Source organism: Tamandua tetradactyla, chromosome 4 (assembly GCF_023851605.1).
Source record: "Tamandua tetradactyla isolate mTamTet1 chromosome 4, mTamTet1.pri, whole genome shotgun sequence".
Classification (NCBI taxonomy): domain Eukaryota; kingdom Metazoa; phylum Chordata; class Mammalia; order Pilosa; family Myrmecophagidae; genus Tamandua; species Tamandua tetradactyla.
The window spans coordinates 71,525,063-71,552,346 of NC_135330.1; the positions used below are offsets into that span (position 1 = coordinate 71,525,063).

A 27,284-nucleotide genomic window follows, 5' to 3' on the forward strand; every position below is an offset into this window, starting at 1 on the left:
AATTTATTGCTTTTTGTACACGTTATTTTTCACCAAAAAAAAGAAAACAAAGCTGACTGTGATAAAAAAATGACCAAAAAAAGAAAAAAGGAGTGAGAAACAAATCTAGTTACAGACTTACTACTGCTTCATTATAGAAAATCTATAGTGCAGAAAAGTTTAAATACATACATACTGTGCCAGTTTGAAAGGATTTATGTACCCTAGAAAAGTCATGTTTTAATCCTAATTCAATCTCTTGGAAGCAACCATTTCTTCTAATCCCTATTCAGCACTATAGGTTGGAAACTTGATTAGATTATCTCCACAGGGATGTGACTTGCCCAATTGTGGATATTAACTTTTGAATACAGGGAGTTGTGACTTCCTACCATTTCCAGGTGGTTCTTGATTACTTTACTGGAATCATTCAAAAGAGGAAGCATTTTGGAAAGAGTCCCTTTTAGAAGGATGAGAGAGCCATGAGAACCATGAGAGTCTGGGCAGCCAGAGACCTTTGGAGATGAAGAAGGAAAACACCCCTGCGGGAGCTTGATGAAGCAAGAGGCCTGGAGAGAAAGCTCGCAAACATTGCCTGTTCGCCACGTGCCTTTCCAGTTGAGATAGGAATTTCTGAACGTCATTGGCCTTCTTGAACCAAGGTATCTTTCCCTGGCTCCTCAGACTGCCCATTTCTAAAGCCTTGGCTTTAATTTGGACAATTTCACAGCCTTAGAACTGTACATTTGCAGCTTAAAAAATTTCCCTTTTTTAAAACCCGTTCCATTTCTGGTTTATTGCATTCTGGCAACTAGCAAACTAGAACACATACATGCAATCACATGTAATCCCACCATCCAAAAATAACCATCAGTGACATTACAAACAAATCTTGTCATTATCTTTTCTTTGCAAATATACACACACACACCACACACACACACATTTGATCACATTGGGATTATATGATACCCTTTTTTTATGATCAAAGGATCACTTTACTATTTGACTTATATTACATACTGTGTGGTAGATGATGCAAAATACCAAATCTGATATAGCCAGGGTCTGGGAATCAGGAGATGGCAGGGCTGGCTGAGGAGCAGGCAAACATAGGCACTGATATGTCTGATGTTCTCGCCTCTGCATGTCAGCGTAGGGGGCTCAGGCAGGCATGTCGTAAGTACTTCATGTCTTGTCTGTTGCCTGGCCTCGGAGTTCCTATTTGCAGAAACATGGAGCAAGTTGTGGCTCTGACACTAATGGCCTGTGGGACAATGAAAAACATCACTTCTCCATTCTGGGTCTCAGTTTCTTCATCTGTAAAAAAAACGTGGGTAGGAAGACAGCTAAAGCCCCCCCCCCCCCGAACTAAATGCATACATATGTATACGTATAGAGAGAGGAAAATGGAGATATTATATGTAGTCAGAAGCTTTATGAACCTATCATCTATAAATGTGTGCACAAAACATGCAGTGTGATACTGGAAAGTGAGTAAAGTTTTTGCCAAAGTCTCCCGTCTCTGCCCTCTGACTGATCCAGCTCTCCAGCAACATTTTACAGCCTTTCCGCGGTACCAACAAAACTAAACTTCAGAAAGGAGCTGAGCTATGTTCTCCCTGAGGTGTGGTTGACTAATAAGAGATTAGGTGGTGTTTCCCAAAGTACATTCAGAGCTTACCTGTCTCATTCTCTCCTGGAGAGCTTATTAAAAATGCAGACCTGGGGCGGGCCATGGTGGCTCAGCAGGCAAGGATGCTTGCCTGCCATGCCAGAGGACCCAGGCTCGATTCCCGGTGCCTGCCCATGTAAAAAAAAAAAAAAAAAAAAATGCAGACCTGAACATGACTCCCAGGGGTGAAAACCTTCCTGGCAACGTGGGACAGAAATCCTAAAATGAGCTGGGACTCAGCATCAAGGGAATGAGAAAACCTTCTCGACCAAAAGGGTGAAGAGAGAAATGAGACAAAATAAAAGTGTCAGTTGAGAGGTTTTCCTGAGGGTTATTCTTATGCATTATATAGATATCACCTTTTTTGTTAAGGTGTAATGGAGAGGCTGAAGGAAAGTTCCTGAAACTGCAGAGCTGTGTTCCAGTAGCCATGTTTCTTGAAGATGATTGTATAATGATATAGCTTTCACAATGTGACTGTGTGATTGTGAAAACCTTGTGTCTGATGCTTCTTTTATCTACCTTATGGACAGATGAGTAAAACATATGGATCAAAAATAAATAAATAATAGGGGAACAAATGTTAAAACAAATTTAGTAGATTGAAATGCTAGTGATCAATGAAAGGGAGTGATAAAGGGTATAAAAAATAGGGGAAACAAAGGCTAAAATATATTGGGTAGATGGAAACACTAGCAGTCAATGAGAGGGAGGGGTAAGGGGTATGGTATGTATGAGTTTTTTCTTTTTATTTCTTTTTCTGAATTCATGCAAATATTTTAAGAAATGATCATGGTGATGAATATACAACTATGTATTGATATTGTGAGTTGCTGACTATATACAAAGAATGGAATGATCATATGGTAAGAATGTTCATTTTTGTATGTTGTTACATTTAAAAAAATGCAGTCCCTAGACATACTGAATCACAAGTCCTGGGGATGGAACCCAGTAATCAGCATGTTAAACCATCAGTCACCTTGCTTAACATATTCTCTCTGCAGTGTACTTGCTGTTTACTCTAAAAGTTAGAAAGCATTGAGTAAAATAACTCCAACTCTACTGAAAATTTTCCAGGATCTGCTTAAGGCAGGGTTTTCTAAGCCCAGTACTACTGGCATTGTGGACTGGAGAATTCCTCTTTATGGGGGCTGGTCTGTGCACTGCAGGATGTGTAGCAGCATCCTTGGCATCCACCCATCAGATGCCCGTAGCATCTTGACAACCAGGAACGTCTCCAGACACACCCATGTCCCTTGGGAGGATATTCTCCCCTACCCCAAGTTGAGAATCATGTGAGCCACCAACCAAAGGGGATGGAGACTCTTCCTTAGGAGGAATGACAAAAAGGAGGTAGGGAAGGGACTAGACAGAAGGGATTTCTTCCAGAAATCATGACCTCAACCCAGTGTTAAGGGCTGTGCTTCTCTCTCCTCAAAGGATGGTCCCAGCCCAGGCTCACCCACCCTGAATCTCAGCCTTTCCCACCACTTTTCAGGTGCAAGTAAGGCAGAAGCTATTCAAAAATCCACTGTCTTCAGGTTGCCAGGTAGATCTAAACCCTCTAATAACTGCCTTTCCCATTCTCCACCCGACCATCTAATCCCTCGCCCATTTCTGCCAGATCTCTCTATCCTGCCACTGCTGCCCCGGCTCCTTCATTGTCCTTTAAAGGCATGGGAGACAGAAAGCAGGACCACGGAGGGGCAGTTCAGTCCTGCCCACCCAGAAGTGGTGCTGACAAGGTTCCAAGGAGATGGCACGTGTGTAAGCATTCTCTTTTAGTAAAAACAGGAAAGTTTATTTTTTGTCCTTATTATAAAATAAACACGGTCACATTAGAAAATTTGTAAAATACAGAGAAGCACGAAAAAATAAAGGCCACTCATAATTCTGTCACCAGGTGCCAACGCTGACATCTGGGAGGCTTCCCCGTGTGGTTATCACAGCCCCCTCGCTGGCAGGGTGGCAGAGCTACCCTGTAGACAGAAGACTTGACTGGGGACAACAAAAAAATATTCACTGTTCCAGGTCAACCATCTGTTTTATTCAGATCCCTGGAGAAGATGCAGCACCTGAACATGTCCCAGCCCCATCCTTCTGAGAACCTGATCCCGCAGTTATAACATTAGAACTCATCCTTTATGTCAAAATGGGGCTGGTCTTCAGGCTTGAAGTCCAGGTTGGGGCTGCCATCTTCGTTAAGGATCCTGCGGGCTGTGTAGCCCACGATGGGGTACTTGGCTTTGTACACTTTCGTGAAGACGTCATCCAGGGACTGCAGCTGCTCGGCCGTGAGGCCCGTCTTGGGGGAGAAAAATCCATGAAACATGGGGAAGGGGGAATGAGGGGCTCGTTTTTATCACTGGCCTCTCTCCATCCCTGCCCTCCCCACATCCCTGAAGTAAGAGAAAGAAAATATCACAACGAAACAATTTTTCTTTTGACTTTTTAGAAAACATCCTGTGGGGGCAGAGAAGCAAAGGCTTCATCTTTTTATTTATTTAGCTGCTCAATTGCTGCAGGTATCACAGCCTCTCAGAGGGACAGCTGCCCTGGGCTGGAGAAGGTGTGCTCTGCTGCTGTCGGCCTCCACCTCCCCCTTCCGCATATATCCCACCCACTCGCTACCAGCCTCCCGTTCCATCTTCTCCCTTCCTTCATTTCTTTCTGTGATCTTATAGCTTAAGAGTTTGCTTCATCTCTGCCTGGTAGCATGGAGCACAACTGGTGTGAGTGCCAACCTTTCTGTTAGGATTTTCTAGACCCTGAAATGGTTGTATTTGATGTTATTTTCTCCTTCAGACATGTGAATCACCTAAAGTGGACACGAGGTAGGGGGGTGAGGTCTCAGACACCAGCAGCAAATCTGTTCCAGAGGCTGTGGGGGAGAGGGGCAGGTGCGGACTGTAAGGTGGGCCAGGCTGCCAAGGCTGGTGGGAACCAAACTGTGAAGGTCACTGAGTTGGAACACAAGTTCCTAAGAGCTTGGACTTGACTCTAGGCAGCAGGGAGCCATGGAAGGTTTTTGCACACGAGTGACATAATAAGATAACTATTTCAAGGAAATAGTAGCTACCACACTGAGCAGACCAGAGTGGAAATAGTCTAGTGAGAAAGCTTTGCAATCGCCCAGAGGGAAAGAAGGCCAAGGCATTTTGGTAAAGGCTTGTAATTTGCTCACAGTGTCATGAGTGAGGTCTGCAGGCTGCAGGGACATCTTGGCTACCCCTCTGGTAGCGTCCTTCCCGGCCAAGGCATTGTAGGGGGCTCCTCTTCCATAAAACTCTGGTGGGGAGAAATGAGACATGAGTGCAGCTGTGCATGCAAACCAGCTGGAAGCCTGCAAATAAGGGGCTTCCAAGGCCAGCCGAGTCCTAAAAAGGATTCTGGGCTAGAGGAGGGAAAGCAATGAAGATATAAATTCCAGTAATCTACCCCTATCCACCAGTTTGGATTCCACTAGTTCAGGATACAAAATAATTCACACATGCTGGTTAGGAGGTGACTTTTAGAAAACACAGGGTGAAAACAGTCTCTTAAAATATTGAGTGCAAACAAGACAATGCTTGTCCCCCTAAAATACTGGTGGAAGCAAATCTATTTCCATTTGATACTGTGTTTGGTATCAAATAAAAGATGAACCAATAGAATAACTGCCTCCATAAAATCTTTTGTAGTTTCAAATAGGGAAATCATTAAATGGCATTAAAATGTTTTGTAATGTTATATGATTCTGACTCTCTGCCAAGGGACATTTCTTGTTACAACTTCAGTAAATTATCAAGTTGGAATTTAATTTTACAGGCAACGGGGAGCGAAGGAAGACTTTTGAGTAGAAGTGTGGCATTATCAGAAGAAAAAAAAATGCTGTTGAAATAAAACACTGACAAAGATTCTTCTTTGGATCTGGTCATTTAAGATGGAAGGGAAAGGACTCGCCCACCATTCCTGCCCGTTCCTCATCCCTCCAGTCCCCATTCTGGCTCCTGAGCTCCCCAAAGCAAAAATTAAGACGGCCAAGCCACTTACCCTTTCCAGAAGTGACATCAAACACCACTCCCTTCACTGCCATGTAGATGGGCTGATCTGCCTAGAAAGCAGGAGAAGAGGCTGTGAGGAGGAGGCACTGAGCCCAGCTCTCCCAGTGCAGGCTGGTTCTCTTTTGTTATCATGAGCTGTGTAAAGAGCAGTGGGTAAAGTTAGAAAACAGCTTTCCATGCAGCGTGGTCCTCAGCGAACTCACCACCTACCTGGGTCATGCGTGCTGGCTCACAAAAACTTGGAAAAGTTTATAAAGGAACATGACAAGCACATGGCAATCCCTTCCATTAAAAAACAAAACAAAACAAGCCAGGAACTGAACCAACTTTACATAGCTAAGAATTCAAAAGAATATTAAATAAATGATAAATATATATATTTAAATCAGTCCAATTTCCTCTCATCTTCATCAATGTCCATATATGGATGTAATAAGTGTGAATAAACTACAGTCAATTCTAGTTATTCTGGCAGCTACTTGTGTGCTCTGTGAGCACTGAATTAGCCAATACTGGACCACCGCCCCTAGGGGAAATCAGGGTTAGGGTCTTGTCAGAGGGTGGTCCCAACACACTTTGTCAATCATACACACACTGGCTCAATACATAACCTTGTTTTATTGTGTTTCTGTTTAAAGACACTTTATATCTTTTGCTTAGTCCTTAACTCTGTATACAATGAGTCCTAGGAAGTTCTTTGCTTCTCCCCAGCCTTTTGGCGACTGTCCCCATTAGAAACCTGTCCCCATTAAAAACAGTAGCACTGCCTTCAGAATATTTTAGAGTAACATTTAAACCTGTTTACAGGGTGAGAGCTGAGACCAGCAGAGTCTCATCAAGTTCTGTCGCAGTCAGCTGGGAACAGCCTCAGCTGGAACAGAAGAGGCAAAGAGGGAGACCTGGAGCCTATGTAGGCAGGAAAACTGAGTCCAGCCAGCAGTTCCTGGATCTCCAATACTCTCAGATCCTGTGCCACTGGCTGGAGACAGGGTAGAAGTTCTTTGCCGGCAACTCGTGCCCTTGGAAAAGAAGGAAAGTACTGCAGATTTTTTTTTTTTCCTGCAGAAACAATCTGTCCTCCTTTGGTCTAGGGCTGTGTTTTTCTAACTGCAGTTGCCTGGTAACCTATTTGTGGGTCATGGATTTGCTGAGCCAGATCCCCCAATCATGTAAGCCATTTCCTTGCCATAAACAAATAAATGTATCCTACTGGTTCTGTTTCCCTGGTAGGGCCCTGACTAACACAGATAAAAAAGAGAGAGAGAGAAACTGAGAGGTTTAGTAATTTGTCCAAAGTAAAACAGAGGAACAGGGAGGGACTCAAACTCAAGTATAATCCAAAGATATAATGCTCTAAGTAGGGCAGACCACATAATATATTATGCAAACCATGACACTTCTGGAAGTGAAAGGGAGTACTATTAATAATTACCCCTGGACAACAGGCATAAAGCAGAGCCATCTAGGACAAGCACAGCTCTAACACTGCATTCAACTGCCTCTCTCCTCCATTACCTCTTTCCTTCTTCCTCTCTCTGGCTCCCTCCCTCTGCCCACAGACATTTCCAGGATTCCATCCCTCTGACAATTCTTTCTTAACCTGTTTCTCTGCCAAATTTACTGGTTCCTTCCCTCAGTGACCAAACTTCATTTTTTTGTACATATTTTTATTGAGAAAACTTAACAACATACAAACATGAACATTCTTAACAAATGAACATTCCATTCTTGGTATATAATCAATGACGCATAATATCATCACATAGTTGTATATTCATTGCCATGATCATTTCTTAGAACATTTGCATCACTCCAGAAAAAGAAATAAAAAGACAAGAGAAAAATCTCATACATACCATAGCCCTTACCCCTCCCTCTCATTGACCACCAGTATTTCCATCTGCTCAATATATATATATATATATATATATATATATATATATATATATATTGGCATGGGCAGGCTTCAAGAATTGAGCCCGGGTCGCCAGCATGGCAGGAGAGAATTCTGCCACGGAGCCACCATTGTACCACCCCATCTACCCAATATATATTTTAACCTTTGTTCCCCCTATTTTTTTCCTATATCTCTTACCATTCCCTTTCATTGATCACTAGTATTTCAATCTACTGAATTTATTCCCCTTATTAATTATTTTTTCACATGGGCAGGCACTGGGAATTGAACCCAGGTCTCTGGCATGACAGGCAGGAACTCTGCCTGCTGAGCCACCGTGGCCCGCCTTATTTATTTATTTATTTATTTATTTTATTTATTTTCAAATTTTTACCCCCTTATCCCTACCCCCATTGCTTATTTTATTTATTTATTTGTCCTTATTTTTTTACTCATCTGTCCATACCCTTGATAAAGGGAGAGTCAGCCTCAGGGTTTCACGATCACACAGTCCCATTGTAAAAGGTACTATAGTTACACAGCCATCCTCAAGAATCAAAGCTACTGGAACACAGTTCAACAGTCTCAGTTGCTTCTCTCCACCCACTCTAATGTACCATAACTAAAAAGGGATGTCTATATAATGCATAAAAATAACCTCTCAACTCTGTTTGAAATCTTTCAGCTACTGAAACTTTATTTTGTCTCATTTTTCTCTTCCCCCTTTTGGTCAAGAAGGTTTTCTCATTCCTATAATGCCAGATGCTGGCTCATCATCAGGAGTCATGTCCCATGTAGTGGGGGGGGGGGGGGGGCAGACGTATTTTTTTTTTTAATTAAAAAAAAAATGACAAGAAAAAACACATTCTTAACATATGATCATTTCGTTCTACATATATAATCAGTAATTCACAATATCATCACATAGTTGCATATTTATCATGAACATTTCTTAGAACATTTGCATCAATTCAGAAAAAGAAAAAGACAACAGAAAAAAATTCATACATACCATACCCCTTACCCCTCCCTTTCATTGATCACTAGCATTTCAACCTAAGTTTATTTTAACATTTATTCCCCCTATTATTCATTTTTATTCCATATGTTCTACTCATCTGTTGATAAGGTAGATAAAAGGAGTATCAGACACAAGTTTTTCACATTCACACAGTCACACTATGAAAGCTTTATCATTATACAATCATCTTCAATAAACATGGCTACTGGAACACAGCTCTACATTTTCAGGCAGTTTCCTCCAGGCTCTCCATTACAACCTGACTAACAAGGTGATATCTATTTAATGTACAAGAATAACCTCCAGGATAATCTCTTAACTCTGTTTGGAATCTCTCAGCCATTGACACTTCATTTTGTTTGATTTTGCTCTTCCCCCTTTTGGTTGAGGTTTTCTCAATCCCTTGATGCTGAGTCTCAGCTCATTCTAGGATTTCTGTCCCACGTTACCAGGAAGGCCCACATCCCTGGGAGTCATGTCCCATGTAGACAGGGGGAGGGCACTGAGTTTGCTTGTTGTGTTGGCTGGAGAGAGAGGCCACAATTGAGCAACAAAAGAGGTTCTCTTGGGGATGACTATTAGGCATAATTTTAAGTATGTTTGACCTATTTTTTGTGGGGTTAAGTTCCCCCAATAAGATTGGGGTCTCAGCCTATTGCTTTGGTTGTCTGTACTGCTTGTGAGAATATCAAGAATTCAACTTGGGGAAGTTGAATTTTCCCCCTTTCTCACCATTCCCCAAAGGGGACTTTGCAAATAATTTTTTATTCACTGTTCAAATCACTCTGGGATTTATTGGGGCATCACTCTGGACAAACCAACAAAATCCTCATGCCCTACTCAAGGTTCCATACACTTATAGTGTTCAATTAAGCTGTCCACATAAGTTATGTTAGGAAATGCACTGGTCAAAATATAAATTTTGTACCAAATAAATATTTTTTGCTTTAGTTTCACACATGAGTTAAAATTTTAAAATATTAATTACTATCAATTTTCAACACCCTGCAATGATGACATTCCTATGTTCTTCCTCAAGCAAAAACAATTTTTTAAATTTTCAGATGTATTTTTGATGGTTCAAAGATAGCTGACTACTCACGTACTTTTGAAAAATCATCTGCAGCTACTGTTGCTTTCAAGTTTAAATTGACACTAAAAAATACTTCATTGGTCCTCACAATTCACTATGAACAAGTCTTTTAAAACATTAACTCATATTATTGTGTCAAAAATGAAAACCACACATCCAGTGTGTGTATAAAAAAAGAAATACACTTAGGTTGAAATTTGCAGTCATTGGAGAAAAATGTTTGTCAAGTTGGGATAGAAGCAACATGCCCAAGATAATGCAGTTTTTTATGGTATGGCTTTATTATTTTTGAATTATAAATTATTAGAAATGTAGCTAGAAAAGTATATTCTTCAAAAAAATTTTTTTCTAAACACAACAATATACAAACACAAACGTTCTTACCATATGATCATTCCATTCTTGGTATATAATCAATAACTCACAATATCATCACATGGTTGTATATTCATCACCATGATCATTTCTTAGAACATTTGCATCCATTCAGAAAAAGAAATAAAAAGAAAAAAACTCATACATAACATACCCCTTGCCCCTCCCTCTCACTGACTGCTAGCATTTCCATCTATCCAATATATTTTAGCTTTTGTTTCCCCTATCTTTTTTCTATACCCTTTATCACTCCCTTTCATTGATTACTAGCATTTCAATCTACTAAATTTATTTCAACATTTGTTCCCGCTACTATTCATTTATTTTTGAGCCATATGTTTTATTCATCTGTCCATACCATAGAAAAAAGGAGCATCAGACACAAGGTTTTCACAATCACACAGTCACTTTGTAAAAGCTGTATGTTTATACCATCATCTTCAAGAAACATGGCTATTGGAACACATCTCTACAGTTTCAGGCACTTTCCTCTAGCCTCTCTAATACAGCTTAAACTAAAAGGGGATATTTATATAATGCATAAGAATAACCTCCAGGATAACCTCTCAAGTCTGTTTGAAATCTCTCAGCCACTGACGCTTTATTTTGTCTCATTTCTCTCTTCCCCCTTTTGGTTGAGAAGGCTTTCTCAATCCCTTGATGCTGAGTCCCAGCTTATTCTAGGATTTCTGTTCCATGCTGTCAGGGAGGTTTACACCCCTGGGAGTCATGTCCCACATAGAGAAGGGGAGGGCGGTGAGTTTGCTTGCTGCGTTGGCTGAGAGAGAGAGGCCACATCTGAGCAACAGAAGAGGTTCTCTGGGGGTGACTCTTAGGCCTAATTTTAAGTAGGCTTAGCTATACTTTGCAGGGATAAGTTTCATATGAACAAACCCCAAGATTGAGGGTTCAGCCTATTGATTTGGTTGTACCCGCTGCTTGTGAGGATATCAGGAACTCTCCAAATGGGGAAGGTGAATTTTCCCCCTTTCTCACCATTCCCCCAAGAGAACTCTGCAAATACTTCTTTATTCACTATTCAAATCATTCTGGGATTTTTCAGGGCATCACACTAACCTGGACAAACCTACAAATCTCATGCCCTATTCAAGGTTCCATGTACTTATGGTGTTCAATGACCCTGTCCATATAAGTCATATTAGGAAATGCTCAGTGACCAAACTTCTTAAAAAGAGCAGTCTGCACCTACTTTCTTTGCTTTTCTTCAACCTCTTACAGTGTCAGTCCCTGTTATTGGAGGAAACTATTCTCTCAAAGTATAAAGTATTATACAAACTTAGTTAAGTATCAATAAATCAACCTCAAAAAAAGAAAGAGTCTTTTCTTAGCCCTCACCCAACAGCTGGTGACCCTGCTGCTGCACCCCCCATTACGGGCTCTCTCTTACCTTGGATTCTGTGCCCAGGGTCCCCAACACCACCCCAACATTTGGAGATTCCCTAGAAATCAGGAGGGATCCATGTGAGTCTGCCTTCTGCTCTTTCCTCACGTGGAGCTACACAGAGTCGCTTGAAAATGCAGCAGCATATGCTTGGTGCTTCTGTCCAGGGAAGCACATTAGAGATTCAGCACCCAAGCTTTTTACTAAGGGCTGGTCAGGTCACTCTGCCTAGTACATTCTGTGTTTGACAAAAAACACATTGTTTGTATAAATGGCCTAGGCCAAGCGAGCCACACTTATCATTTAGGAAATCCTGATGCTAGCTGTGGCCAACCTGTAACCCTGTAACCGAGAACTAGGATTTAAGGGATGATAATGACTATGGAATCATTATATAAACATTTCTTTTTTCTGTTATATTAGAGAGAGAAAAATACCTGAAATTTCTGAATATAATTCAGCTGCCCTGATATGGATAATGATTGTGAGAGCCCTTATCTCGTGCCTGTGTGATTTTAAGAGCTGTTATTCCCTTTATCCTGATTTCTTCTCAAAGTAACTTATAAGGGCAGAGGCCCTAATTAATGCTCAGGGAAGAACCTGAGTCAGCCATTAACTGGTTCCAGCCCCAGTCTTGCTCCTTGATGTGTGTAAATTGTTCTTGTGACACTCACAGCTGTGATGGCTATTCCAGCCTGCTTCTTGAATGGTAATAACTTCATCTCCTCCTGTTTGAATCCATAAAAACCTTGAACTCTCTAGACTCAGGGAGGCAGATTTTGGGCCCATCGGCCCACTGATCTCCTGCTTTGTGCCTAGCAATAAACTCTTACTCTCTTTCAAACCCGGGTGTCCCAGGAATTGGTCATGTGAGCCATAGGGCAGAGAACTCACCACCTTTGTCTGTTCTCAGATCTTGCAAGCAGGCCTTTCTAAGGAGAGCAGTCTTGGGCCTATGTCAGCTCTTTTCTGCATAGGTTCCCTGACTCTGCACCATCTTGTTCTTTCCTCTACCCCTAAAGGAAGGTAACCTTTAACATCAAGTTGAGGAAGGCTAGAACAGGGAAAGGCAGAAGAGAGAAAACCATGAAGAAGTCCTTGAATAAGGATGGTTAATCAAGACCAGGAGGGCCCCAGTCAGCCACAGACACCCTACCCGGGGCCTACCCACTTACAGGTAACACCCGCAGCAGCCAACCCACCTGAAGCCCAAGGACTCCCACCCGAGTGAGTCATCTACAGAGAAGGGTGAAACCAGCCGAGCCACTCGGATGCACTATCTGCCACCAGACACTGGCCTGGAAAGAGGGGAGAGTAGAGGAGTGAGCCCTGTACAAACGCAGATAGTCCCAATGTTGGGGCCTCTCGCCTTCCATCTTTCTTTACTTGCGAGAGTGCCCGTATGTCCTCTTATGTGTATATCTAGTAAGTTTCTGCCTGCTCCCTCTATGCTGTTGTTGTGCTCCTGAATTCTTTATTGCGGCATGCCCAAGAACTTAGGATACCGAAATTCCATAATGAAGGCATGATCCTCTGTGTTCTCATCCACTCAGGGTTCTAGCCAACCTCTCTTTGCAAATGATGCCCAAACTGGCATCACTGCTTATGGACTAGGTTTCTAAGTATCCCTTGTCATCCTGATCCATTCAAATCCTGTTAACTCAGAGGCTAGGGAACCCAAGCTAAATGGTTTTAACAAAAAGAACACAGGGCTCCTTCCTTGACTTACCATTACAGTGTGGCAGGCCTTGTTTTTCTCATCTGTAAAAGCAGATTGGCTTCTGCAAACTCCAAAATGTTACAGTATTGTGATCTCCCCACCAACCTGTCCCCTCCACCTTCTCGATATAACAGCCCCCACCCCATTCTAAGGCCTGTCTCCTGCATCATCTACCTGCCATTAGACAGGGTTCCACCAACTCAATGGACAATGGTTCTGAGAGCTTTTCTGGGTGCCTCCAGACAACTGACAGAAGGGGTGTGTGAAGAGGTCTTTGTCTCTAACCTTCAACCTCCCCATCTCTCCCTGCCCTGACCCAGACTGACTCAGCTGGACTTACCTCAAAGGCAGGGGCATGAAAACTGGGTTTGGAGAGTCAGCTGCAGAGGAGGCCTAGGATATATGGGCAGGAAACCGACCTATAGGGAAAGCCTGTGTCATCACGCTGCTGGACAAAAGTGGTGGATTCTTTCACCCAATGTGCTCAAATGACCAATTCCTGAGACACTGAGGTTTCAAAGAGAGAAAGAGTTTATTACAAGGCACAAAGCTGATCAGATGGTCTACCAGCCCAAAAATCTGCCTCCCAGAACTGCAGTCATTCGGATAGTTTTGAAGCTGAGAAATCATGATTTAAGAGATGATTTAGATTACTGAATCATTATTTAGCTATTCCTTTTTACTTTCTGGTATATTGGAGTAAACAGAGGGAGATTCCAGATAACTGTAAATTGTAATCCAGCTGCCCTGATCTCTGATAATGATTGTAAAACACCTTGTGGAAAACCTTCATTTGTATCTAGTTATCCAGCCTTTTGGCTTTAGAGTTTTGTAATCACTAAAAACAGCCCCTAATGTTTATTAATGAAAGGTCTTGGGTCAGCCCAGGACTAACCCACCCCAAATCTAAAGTTATCTTGATAACTGAGTCTGGATCTAACCAAACTGGGCACACCTGACATGTGCAGTAGCTTAGGTTTTAACCCACAAGTCACTTAACTTATACCTCATTCCACCATTTTCTTACATACATTCTCTATAAGTGAACTACACCTCATTATAATACTAAAATCACACCCATCATCATATTAAGGCCCTATTTTCTTACATATGTTTCTGTGACTAAGCATGTAATCAATCTGCACATGCTCAATAATTGGATTCCCCTCTAATTACAACATCTGGGGCCTCTGTGCCCATTACCCTAAACACTGTCCATCTCTTTCTCTAATAAAACTAACAGAATAACTGCAGTTCAGGAAGACAGATTTTGGACCGCTAGGTCATCTGTTGTCCTACTATGCGCCTAGTAATAAACTTTTTCTCTCTTTGAAAGCCCAGTGTCTCGGGAATTGGTTATCGAGCGGATGGACAAAAAATCCACAGCCTTTGTCTGGTAACAGTTTCACAGGATCAAAAGACTGGCATGTTTTAGGCTGATGAGCACAATTGTTCCAGATGATGTAATTAGAGGGATCTAATTATTGAGTATGCACAGATTGATTACACGCTCAGTCACAAAAACATAGCGACCTTAATATGATGATGGGTGTGATTTTTAGTATTATAATGAGATATAGGTCACTTAAAGTCTAAGCTACTGCCCATGTTAGGCAGACCCATTTTGCTCACTTATCAACCTAACTTTGGACTTGGAGTGGGTTAGTTCTGGGCTGACTCAAGACCCTTCATTAATAAACATTAGGGGCTGTCTTTAGTGATTACAAGTTCTAAAGTTGAAAAACAGGATAAATGAGTACAAGTAAAGGTTAGTCACAAGGTTTTTACAATCACAAGGGCACAAAATGAAGGCTGTACAACAATTATCAGAGATCAAGGCAGCTGGATTACAATTTCCCTGTCTTTCTAATACACCAGAAAGTAAAAAGGAATTTCTGTATAATGATTCAATAATCATTATCAGCCCTTAGATCCCAACTTCTCAATTACAAACCCACAATTCCCACCTAATCCAGAAAGCAGGCATTTTAATTGCTTCCTTCCCTCCTTCCATCTCCATACCCCCATGTACAGGGAGAAGTGATGATCCCAATTGATGCTAAGGCTGAAAACAAAAAAGTTCTTCATACACAGACCACTAGAGAAAAGACGTTTCAAAGGGGCTCCAAGGCAGATGTCCTCCACTGTGGTGAGGTTCAAGTAGGGAGCCTGATTCCTGAGGGTTCGTCCTTAACCTCAGGCCGCCTGGGCCTGGGAGGGAGGAAGCCCAGCAGGTCTCAGGCCCCAGGGCGGAGCCTGGGTTCCGGGAGGGGGCCGCGCCTCCCGCGAGGCCTCGAGTTGCTGGGGGCGGCCTCCAGGGGGTCGCTCTGCCCGTGCCAGCCCCGCACGCACCCATGGCTGGGCCGCTGGGCCCCGACGCCCGGCCCGGCGCCGCCCCGCGTACCTCCTCCCCGCCGTAGCGAGCCAGCTCCTCCTCCGTGAAAAGCCGCACCGGGGGACCCTGCTCGTCTAGGCGTGGAGCCTGCCGGGCCCGGACTGGGTGCGGCCCCGGGGCCAGCACCAGGACTAGGGCCATCGCTACGAGCGGCCACAGCCGCCGCCGGGGCTCGGGGCCTTCCATAGTGAGCCGGCAGGGCGAGCGGCGGCCAGGGCGGTAGAGCCGGCGCGCTCCAGCTTAGCGGCCCCGGAGCCCCGCCCCGTGCGCGCCTGGCTCCGGGCCGCCGCGCAGTGCCGGGAGCCAGAGCCGCCCCGCAGGCGCAGTGGGGCTGGCGAACCGGCTCAGTCTCGGCCGTGCAAAAGGAAACTTCGGAACTAGGATCACAACCCAGACTACAGACTGAAAAAAGCCGATCAACAGAGCAACATTATGTGGCCATATTTCCAGGAGTAGCCACATAGATGACACACCCCAACATTCCAGCACCTACGAGGGTGTATTTATATAATAGGGCCGCAACTTTACTAATTCACTTTTAATTGATTTTTCTTTCCTTTCCAAATGTGTTTGAATTTTGGATCCTCAAGGGGGGGTTTTGTGAAAGTTAGGGCACAACCTTCATATATGCTCCTAAATAATAATAGCTAACATTTACATAAGGTTTTCTTCACTGATTTACTCAATAAATTAGTGCCTCCATGTACCCGGTCGCTGAGGACATGTTACTAAACCAGACAGAGACAAATATCCACCTCCACGTGGAGCTTTACATTCTATGGTTGAGAGGGACAACAAATAAAGATCTATAAAATGGTATGTTAAATGCCAGGGAGAAAAATAAAGCAGGGAAAAGGATAGGGAGTGTCGGGGGTTGCAATTTTAAATGCGCTGACCAACTAAGGCCCCACTGAGATGGTAGTATTTGTAGGAAAATTCACAGGCTATGAGGGAGGGAGCCTCAAGGGAAAAGCGACCCAGGCAGAGGGGACAACTGCATAAATGCTGAGGAAGGAGAATGCCAGGCATTTTTGGAGGAACAGTAAGGAGGCTGACAGCTGTACTGAGTAAGACTGAAGAGGGCTGTAGGGCTAGGTAGGAAGCCAGGTGGGAGGGTAGATCAAGTGAGAGCTCAGTGCATTTTTAAAGACTTTGGCTTTTGTTCTGAGTGAAATGGGAAACTACTTAGGGAACAGAATAAAGGACTTAGAATGTCAACCGAATCCTTCTGGCTGGTCTCCACTGAAGCAAAGGGCCCAGTGAGAGATGATGGTTAGCACCCATGTGGTAGTGGTGGAAGTGGTAAGAAGTGGGTGGATTGTAGACATCTTTTGATGGTGCAGTTGACAGATGAGATGTGGAGTAGGAGAGAAAGAGAGGCATCAAGGATGACTCCAAGGTTTTTGGCCTGGGCAATGGAGGATGGAGTTGCCATTAACTGAGATGGGAGACACTTCTGAAGAAATGAAGAGGTCAGTTTAAACCTGTTCAGCTTGCGATGCTTATTAGACATCCAGGTGAGGTGCCAAATAGGCAATTCAATATATAAATATTCTGGAGTTGCATTTAAATCCATGGGATTGGATGAGCTCCTGAAGGAAGTGCACAGGGAGAAAGAGGAGGGGGGAACCCAGAACTGAGCTCCCAGGACCTTCCAACATCTGGTGGTTTGAGGAAGCTGCCAAAGGAGACCAAAGAAGGGCTTACTGTGTGCCAGGCACTGGTTCGGTACTTGACACGTATGCACTCATTTAATCCTCACTGTAATTGTGGATGTGTGTTATTATTGTTCCCGTGTTACAGGTCATTGTGTTCCTGTTCCCGAGGTACAGAGCTCTTCAGTACCTTGCCAGGTTACAGAGTGGGTGACAGAGCCAGGATTCAACACAGGCCTTCTGGCCCCAAATCTTCTCCTCAATACCAGGTTACCCTTCCCCTCAGTGACTGTACCGAGTGCTCATGCATTTATTGATCCAAGAGAATAGACTTCTAGTGAAGGATGACATATAGAGGATCTGTCCACTAATCCTCTAAATCTCCGTTTCTTCATCGGTAACATAACAGCCTGCCTCCTTCACAGGATTGAGTTAAAAAATAATAATAATAAAGATAATGGACATGAAAGGCTGTGTAAACTTTAGACTGCAGTAGCAGTGTACATTGTGTCACAGGATCTCTGGGTTGGAAGAGGCCTTCTAGACCCTCGAATAGACCCCCTTTCTGATACAGCATGTTCTCTAATGACATTCCTGGCATACAATGTGCTCCTTCTCTGCTTGCACATTTCTATTGCTCCAGTTATATCAGGAACCTTTTTGAGTCAAAAGATACTCCCTGTAATTTCTCCTGATCAGATACCCTCTCCCCAAGACGTTGAGAATAAGGTTCTCATTGAGTAGCACACTCATATGCCCCCCGGCATCTTGTATTACTTTTCTTTAGTTGAACATGGGTTTGTTTCAAAAAGAACACCAATACTGCTCATACTGTTCCACAAAAGTTCAGTTTCGAATTTTATAATTATCGCTAATACTGATATACTACTTTCAATGTGCCAGGTGATCTTCTAAGTACTTTACATCTGATAGCTCATTTAATTTCCTCAAAACTCTCTGAATGGGTACAAATACTCCCATTTTACTCTGGGAATCTAGGGTTTAGCATTAAGTGCACCTGGTTAGGAAAAAAGATGGGAGATTTGAAAGTGCTGGAACAGACCTCTGATTGGAACACTCATAGATGGGCTACGCCAGAAGGACCCTAGGAGCTCCTGGCCTTCACACCCAAGGCCCCACTGCCCCACCAGTTTGCCCCTCCCTCCACCACCAAGCGGCTCTGCTCACCCCAGGGCCCCCAATGCTGGCCCCTCTGGATCTCAGAGAGACAGCCGCTGAGCTGGACATGTGGCCCCCGCCTGTGCCCCATCTGCTTCCACCCATCTGGCTGCATCTGCTTGTATCACACGCAGTCCCACCCAGCCAGTCGGGCTGGGAACGGGGGCCTTCCTCTGCAGGCCTGTGCTCTGGGATGCAGGAGCCTGGCCTGAGGCCCAAGGAATGAGCTCCACTCCCTGCCGGGGCCCCAGCCATGTGGTTTCTCCACTTCCCCAGGTCGGGCCCCTCTGGGGAACTGAACGCCTCATACTTTGAACAAGGACCAGGAGGAAGCAGAACATGGCCCAGGGATGAGACTCCACTACTCTCTTGGCTAAAGCCATTCAGAGCAGAGCTGCAGACAAGGCTGGTCCTTGTCACTGCATCCATGGCAGGATCCCCAGGACCGGAAGAGGCCTCTGAAGACCCTCGGATCCAGCCCCCTGCCTGCAGGTAGTCCCTGCCCCAGAGGAGGTGATACTGGGGCAGGGGAAGCATGGAGCATCTGGAACACATACCACGATAAACTCTGACTCAGTTCCCTGGCCTGCAAAATGATTATCCCTGCCTAATCCACCTTAACGGGCTAGGCTGAAGAAGACATTAGATGCTTACAATATTTACCTGATAAGTTTTAATGTGCCATTGCTACACTAGTTAGGAACCAACATGGGAATCTTTAATGAGCTCCAGGAAGAGCCGACAGAAGAATCTGGGAGACTTCCTTATGATGCTTAAATTCTCCAGAGTCAGGAAGTTTCTGCACAAGCCTAACCTGCCTCTTCTGTACCGCACTTGAAACAGTCCAAATTCTTGAGGTTCCCCAGCCCCCTTTTCTCACAATACAGAGCATGTTTTCACCCTGCCCATTTGAAATCCACTAAGAAATCCACTCAAATCATCTCAGGAAGCAAGGAGAAAATGGATTTGCAGAGGCCCCATAAGGATCCCAGAGTCACCCAAAGCCCTGGGACAGCTCTGGTTCAAGGCTGGGGAGCTGAAAACCACACTGCCAGCTTAGAGCAGGCATCAGGGCCACTAAGAAGCAGCCCCTTGACCATTTGAGCCCCTTCTTCTTCCTGTGAAGAAGGGTGGAGTGGGCTCTCTTCTTCATTTTCTCCCCCCCCAAAATGGGCAGGTCTCTCTCCAGCCAACACAACAAGTAATCTCAGTGTCTATGTGGGACATGACTCCCAGGGGTGTGGACCTTCCTGGCAACGTGGGATAGAAATCCTAGAATGAGCTGAGACTCACCATCAAAGGATTGAGCAAAACCCTAGAATGAGCTGAGCCTTAGCATCAAAGGATTGAGAAAACCTTCTCGAACAAAAGGGGGAAGAATGAAATGGAACAAAGTGTGAATGGCTGAGAGACTCCAAACAGAGTTGAGAGATTGTCTTGGAGGTTATTCTTATGCATTAAGTAGATATCATCTTGTTATTCAAGATGTAATGGAGGGGCTGGAGAGAATTGCCTAAAAATGTAGAGCTGTGTTCCAGTAGCCATGTTTCTTGAGGATGATTGAATAATGATAGAGCTTTCACAATGTGACTGTGTGATTGTGAAAACCTTGTGTCTGATGCTCCTTTTATCTACCTTGTCAAGAAATGAGTAGAACATATGGAATAAAAATAAATAATAGGGGGAACAGATGTTAAAATAAATTTAGGCGGGCCGTGGTGGCTTAGCGGGCAAAGTGCTTGCCTGCTATGCCGGAGGACCTCGGTTCGATTCCCGGCCCCAGCCCATGTAACAAAAACGGAGAAACAGAATACAATAAAACAAGAAAATGTTTAAAAATGTTTCCCTTTCTTCCTTCCTTCCTTCCTTCTATCCTTCCTTCCTTCTCTCTGTCTTTCCTTTAAAAAAAAAAAATAATAAAATAAATTTAGTTTGAAATGCTAGTGATCAGTGAAAGCCAGGGGTAAGGGGTATGGTAGGTATAATCTTTCTTTTTCTGTTACTCTTTTATTTCTTTTTCCTGTTGTCTTTTTATTTCTTTTTCTGAATTGGTGCAGATGTTCTAACGAATGAGGAATATTCAACTATGTGATGATATTGAGAATTAGTGAATATATATGTAGAATGGAATTATGTGTCAATGTTTTTGTTTGTTCTGAATTGTTTCAATCAAGAAATAAATTTTGAAAAATACAATGGGTTTTGGATATTTTGTAGGCAAAGAAGAGTAAATTCAAGGCAGGGTAGTGTGGTAGTTTGGGGTTAACACTAATGCCAACTTGACTGAATTCTGTTTCTAAAGAGAGAACTTTTTCACTCCACAAATGCATCCTATGAGCACTACAGATGCTTTAAGATATCTATGAAACAAACAGCAGAAACTAAAAGCAACCCACAATCCCATCATTGAATACACCTACTATGAATATTTAATTTCCTACTTTCAATATATTTTGATCAATAAGTAAGATATGTTTACATGTAGACATAGTATTTGCTATATATGACATCGACAACATGAAAGATTTATCATTTGGATCAGTCTCTAGATGGCACAAACTTTACCAAAATATTAAAACTATGTGTATGTTCTTACATGCTACAACAGTTTGAAAGAGATATCTCTTTTCAATATACTCCCATAATATTCCATCTTAAGAAAACTTATATACAAATTTCCTCCCTAGTCCGTATTTAGGTCTCCAGTCCTTTTGTGTGAATCTAAAGCAAAGCTGAAATGAACAGCGACATGGAATATTTAGGGATGTATCTGGGAGGACATTTTTCATTAGAAGAGCTAGCAAACCTACCTGATTCATGCGCTCAGCTGCTTTCCCTCAAGGGGCTACCAAAAGCATCTATCACAGACCTATGTACCTGGGAGCCTCTTTTCTCCTGTATTCACAACATCTCCAATGATCATTGATTTTTCTTGACTTCAGTCGGTAAGTAAAATCATGTTACTTACTCATTTTGGCTTTCACTTGGCCTTGGATCATTCATGCATTCTTTGGGATTTACTGGTTAGGGCAAATTCTTCTTGACGGATAAGTTTCCTTCTGCCAAGTTTCCTTTTTTCATCCTTCCTATGTTCATCCTTTTCTGATAAATGTGTAAGAGACTGTTAGAGACTAGGAATGTGGAACCTTTGCGGTTTCAAACAATGGGGCCCACAAAAACGCCCCAATTAGAAAACACTTTGGAAACCCAAAAAGCCCCCAGCAGGGACCCCACCGACTCCCACAGTGCCGCCCCCGGCCGACCACAGCCACCCCCAGCCCCTGAGCCCTGGGAGACCAGCTCTGACCCCCAAAACCGCCCCTGGCCCGCTGTGGCCTCCCCACGGCACTGCCCCCAGGCTCCCGCCATGGCGCGGGGACCCCGGCCTCTCCGGCGCTGCCCGCCTCCTGCTCCGGTGCCCGGTCTCTGCGTCGCCAGGCCCCAGTGGGAGGCCCCCTGGGCAAGCGCCAGGAGCGCGGCCTCAGCGGGGCCCGCGGCTGCCATGGCGGCGCCTCTGTGGAGTCTCCCGGTGGCGGCGGCGGCCATCTTGACAATGGCGCCCGCGTGCAGGGGAGACGCGGGGCACTCTGGGGCTGCTGGGGAGGGGGCGGGCTGGAGGGGGTGCGGGCTGCGGTGGGGGCCTGAGGAGGTCCTGGGCTGGGGAGGGGGCAGTTCACAGATGCGGGCTCAGTCAGTCCCTGCAGGAAGGCCCCGCGCCTGCCGCCCTGTCCCTGGTCCTGCTGCTTGGACCGTGAACACTGCTGACCCAGACACTCGAACTCAGGCCTCCAGGTGCTCTGCACTCGGGAAGTCTCATGCAGAGACAGTCTTCGAGGGCTAGGACAATCAGAGAAATCGGGGAGAGAAAGGAGGAAAGCACCATCAGGTAGAAACTATCCTTTGAAATGGGAGGCCTTTAGCCTTTGAAGGACATGACAAATCCTTGCTTTGGCAGTACAGGAACAATGAGAAAATGGAATGAACACACCATTCCTCAGAAAGCACCTAGGTTTGGTGTTTTGTACAAATCATAAAGCAACTGAAGCTGAAATAATGTCTCAAGGTGCTAGTTCAGGTACACATATTCTTATTCATGAAACAGTCATTTCTTGAGATTTTACGCTATGCAGAGAAAGAACTGTGCTGAGGTGGGTCCTAGGGAGAGAGTGGGGTCACTGATTTGCCCTCGAGGAATTTACCTTGGGGCAGAAGGGGTGGTGAAGTTATCCCAACTCTATGGCTCCTCTTGACCCTTTACACCTTTCACGTAGGTAAATCCTCCCGAATGCTCTCAGCCAGCCCTGGTTGCACTTTCTGGACCTGTACTGCTGCCAAAAGTGAGCTCATCAGCCTGATGTGCACTGAAGCCACTTTTAGTCACTACGTATTTTGAGAAGAGAAAGGGTTTATTGCTTTGTTGACTAATGAGGAGACTGGAGGAAACCTTAGATCGGCTCCATGAACACGATAGAGTCTGGGCTTTTCTGCTGCCCGGAGAAGGCCAGCAAAAGAGCTGGTGACAGATTGGGGGAGAGGCTGTGGCCTAATCAGTCTGGGGGAAGGCAGGCCTAAGGGGGAGGGTTAAGCAGAGCATCTGTGTGGCCAAAAATGCTTGATCTGAAATAGAGGCTTAGAATGCTCAGTGTGGCTAGAACCCACCAGGACCGGCCAAGGCAGGAACGGCAGAGTCCTAGGAAACCCACTTTCCTTGCTGTGAAGCAAGCTTTTTCTGAATCAACATGAGGAGGTGAGAAATGAAAACTTTTCCAAACTGGTAAGAGAGGGGTCACCTCAGTGCTAAGGGGGGTTGGCAATTGGAGGTTTCACCTGCCCTTTCAGTTTGTATCTGAATCCAATCCTGAAGGCTTCTTCAATGAGCTCCTAAGAAACACTCCTCAGAGTGCCTCTCATCAGATTAAGTTTAGCCTAACGATCTTCTTACTGCTTTTTTGTTGTTCTTCTAACAACTTTTCTGTTCAGCAAAATATGTTTGTCCCATTTTCCTTAGATAATCGCAGCAATGCTTTGCCCCAGTCTCCTGACATCCACTTTTCGGTACACCAGAACATATTCCTTCTAAATCCTGTTGGAGACAGAAATCTAATATGGCATCATTATTTCCATCCTTTGGTGATTGATCCTTGAATGGTCTCCTACCCTTTACTGCATGGGAAACTTATGAGTGGATGGGATGTCACTGCCATGAGTAGGTGTCTAGTCGGTTGACATGGAGTTCCTCAATATGTAGAATGTCTGGGGTAGGCTTGACCTGATCAGGTGAGCCTGGGATGGGCCTGGATCCTCCGTGAAGTCACAGCCTGGAGATCTGAGAGGTCATCTAGAGAGGACCAAATGGCAAGGCTCTGAGAGTGGCCTCTAGGGGCTGAGAGCAGAATTTGGTCAACAAGTAGCAACGCAAGGAAGACGTCAGTTGTCTAACCACCAAGAAATGTGTCTACCGACAGCCCGAGAAGGTGTGGGAGCTTCCCTCCTAAAGACTCTAGTTAGCTCTCAGCCAGCCAACACTTTGATCTGCTTTGTGACACCCTGAGCAGTGTACATGACCACTCTGCTCAGACTTCTGACCTGTAGAAACCCTGAGGTAATCAGTTTGTGTTGTTTGAAATGTCGTGCAATTTCTTACACAGCGATCAAAAGCTAACTCCAACACTAAGGACTCAGTGGGCATGCGAAGAGTGGGTCTCAAAGGTGAACACCGGGATGACGCCAGGATGGCAGCTCGGGGAAGGGCTTGGTGCCAGCAGGGATTCTTCGTGTTCCATCTTCTCCTGTTTTAAGTCTGACCGCATTGGCTAGCCCCTCTAGGATCTTTGAACTCCCGCCGAGTTGCGGGTAATGTCAAATCTGTTTGTGAAGCTAAAATCTTGTGGGCCCATTGAAATGGACTTTTCTGGCCATCAGGTAATAGAATTCACAACTATTTCTCTCCTGTTTTTCTGGTGCTATTATGAAAAATAATCAGGCAGTCAAGTCTGGGGAAGCACATGTGCGAAGGATGGCTTCTCACTTGACGTTTTCTGATTTTGGTCCTAGTTCTCGTTCCTTTCTAAAAGAAAGGGGTGCACCCTAATAACCCCAAATTACTTAGCCCCTGTGGGGATGTTTTGGTCAAGTTAAATTGAGTGATCTCAAGGAGAAACATTAACAGCCCCCAAATTCAAATTATTTGCTGAATGAGATATTTTGACAAATAGCTCCTAGTTCAGCAAAATGCAAAAAAAAAAAAAAAGCTTGCGCTTCCACTGGCTGCTTTCGTTTTCTCCCCTCGACTGTGCTGGTTGCTTTTCTCTGTTTCTGGCAGTGCTGCTAAAAACCCTTTCTGCCTTCTCCCCTCCCCTCCTCAAGCTCGACCTCTGGCCCGGCCCCCCTATCCTTTCAACATTAGCCTATCAGACCCAGCCCCAATATCCTCCCTGACCTCAAAAACAAATCTAAGGGAACTGAAACTAAGAACAGCACAGTATCAAAGATGCTCAGTACTCCTTTGTTTCCTGGGTCCACAGCCTTAGAGAGAGTAGGGTCCAGCAAGAGGAATCCTGGGGTGGCCTGCTTCTTTGCTGTAAGGAGAGGACACTGGAATGATTAGCTGTGCAAACATCCCTTTAAGTGTGTATGGAACGGAACTACCAGAAATGGTGGTGGAAATGGAGCACATGTTACAAAAACAAAAGAATTGAAGGTGCAGTGAAAGAGGAGTGTGCAGATTTCCAACTCCCATCGAATAACAGGCTTGTAGGAACACCAAATAAGACAGAGAATAAAATAGAGGTGGCAGGCTGTCAGTTCTGAAAATTCTGAACCAAAAAAATATGAGAGGTGGGGGGAGACAGAGGCCAAACCGAATGTGACAGCTATGTTCGGTAAAAAATGAATAAATAATAAAGAAAAGATCAGGATCCAAAATCCTGAAATCCCTGGAAGAACATTGAGAAATAACCAGTGCAAATAAAGTATTAGCAAAAGGTCAAACAGTCAAAGGCATGCAAAACCTCTCTGTGCTGGTTTGAAAGGAAGTATGCCCCCTAAGAAAAGCCATGTTTTAATATAAATCTCATTTCTTAAAGGTAGAATAATCCCTATTCAGTACTGTATATTTGAAACTGTAATGAGATCATCTCCCTGGTTGATGTGATTTAGTTCAGAATGGTTGTTAAACTGGATTAGGGGATGACATGTCTCCACCCATTTGAGTGGGTCTTGATTAGTTTCTGAAGTCCTATAAAAGAGGAAACATTTTGGAGATTCAGAGAGACTCAGAGAGAGAGCAGAGAATGCTGCAGCACCATGAAGCAGAGAGTCCACCAGCCAGCGACCTTTGGAGATGAAGAAGGAAAACGCCTCCCAGGGAGCTTCATGAAACAGGAAGCCAGGAGACCAAGCTAGCAGATGACACCGTATTCGCCATGTGCCTGTCCAGCCGAGAGAGAAGCCCTGACTGTGTTCGCCATGTGCCTTCTCACTTGAGAGAGAAACCCTGAACTTCATCGGCCTTCTTGAACCAAGGTATCTTTCCCTGGATGCCTTTGATTAGACATTTCTATAGACTTGTTTTAATTGGGACATTTTCTCAGCCTTAGAACTGTAAACGAGCAACTTATTAAATTCCCCTTTTGAAAAGCCATTCCATTTCTGGTATATTGCATTCTGGCAGCTAGCAAACTAGAACACTCTCTAAGAGCCCTACTTAGACAGCAAGTGAAACTATCATTGTAAAGGAATATTCTGCTGGGGATCATTAAATTGGGAACAACTTGCTCGAATAGCCAAGAATTAAACATTTTGGCCTGTATGTGGCTAAAATTTCCACACCTGCTAAGGAAATTCCCTTATGACTCCATTAAAAGAATGACCATAAAGGAGGGCAAAGGCATTAGGAATCCCTGTCAACTTCTCTACTTTGATAACTAGGATGCAAAATTGTGAGCTAGTCCTGGCTTGACTCTAACTCAGTGCCTTATACTGGTGGGAAGACACCCGTACACTGCAGGCTAACATGCCCCGGAAGGTTTTGACAAAAGCGTGAAAACAAACTACCATCATGCACTTCAAAATTCATCCCAAATTACATCTTTTACTTTGGGGGGCAAGGGGGCAGTATAAGATCGGGAGTGCAAGTGAGCCTGTCAAGGGGCAGGGACATGCCATGCAGGAGGAAAGGCTCAGGGCTGGAACTTCCCTGGGGCTGGGAGGCTCCGGGTCACTGGTGGGAGGGAAGTGGCTGCCTGGACTGGCCTAGTCTCCCTGGGGACGGCTAAGCCACCTGACCAGCTGGAGACAGGCAGGGTGACCCTAAGGCCGACAGGCATCAGGGCCACTTAGAAGCAGCCCCTTGACCATTCATTCCTGCGAAGAAGGGTGGAGTGGGCTCTCTCCTTCCTTTTCAACCCCCAAACATGGGCAGGTCTCTCTCCAACCAACACAACAAGCCATCTCACCACCCTCCCCCTGTCTACGTGGGACATGACACCCAGGGGTGTGGACCTTCCTGGCTAGGTGGGACAGAAGTCCTAGAAGGAGCTGAGACTGAGCACCAAGGGATTGAGAAAACCTTCTCGGACAAAAGGGGGAAGAGTGAATGGCTGAGAGACTCCAAACAGAGTCGAGAGGTTATCCTGGAGGTTATTCTTATGCATTGAGTAGATATCACCTTGTTCTTCAAGATGGAATGGAGAGGCTGGAGAGAACTGCCTGAAAATGCAGAGCTGTGTTCCAGGAGCCATGTTTCTTGAGGATGATTGAATAATGATAGAGCTTTCACAATGTGACTGTGTGATTGTGAAAACCTTGTGTCTGATGCTGCGTTGATCTACCTTGTCAACAAACTAG

General features: G+C 44.5%; 2 protein-coding genes across 5 annotated transcripts in view; both read right to left on the reverse strand.

The window, feature by feature from the left end:
* The window catches only part of LOC143681053 (ral guanine nucleotide dissociation stimulator-like), a 61,021-nt gene that overhangs the window by 25,751 nt on the left and 7,986 nt on the right, over positions 1 to 27,284 (reverse strand). The gene's annotated exons all lie outside the window — the stretch shown is intronic.
* On the reverse strand, positions 3,448 to 15,861 carry LOC143681054 (neudesin-like). The gene is made up of 4 exons (XM_077157772.1): positions 15,613 to 15,861; positions 5,690 to 5,750; positions 4,842 to 4,945; positions 3,448 to 3,962 (listed from the first exon to the last, which is right to left on the reverse strand). Exons 1-4 carry the CDS (start codon positions 15,787 to 15,789, stop codon positions 3,786 to 3,788), a joined length of 519 nt encoding a protein of 172 aa, XP_077013887.1. The 5' UTR covers positions 15,790 to 15,861; the 3' UTR covers positions 3,448 to 3,785.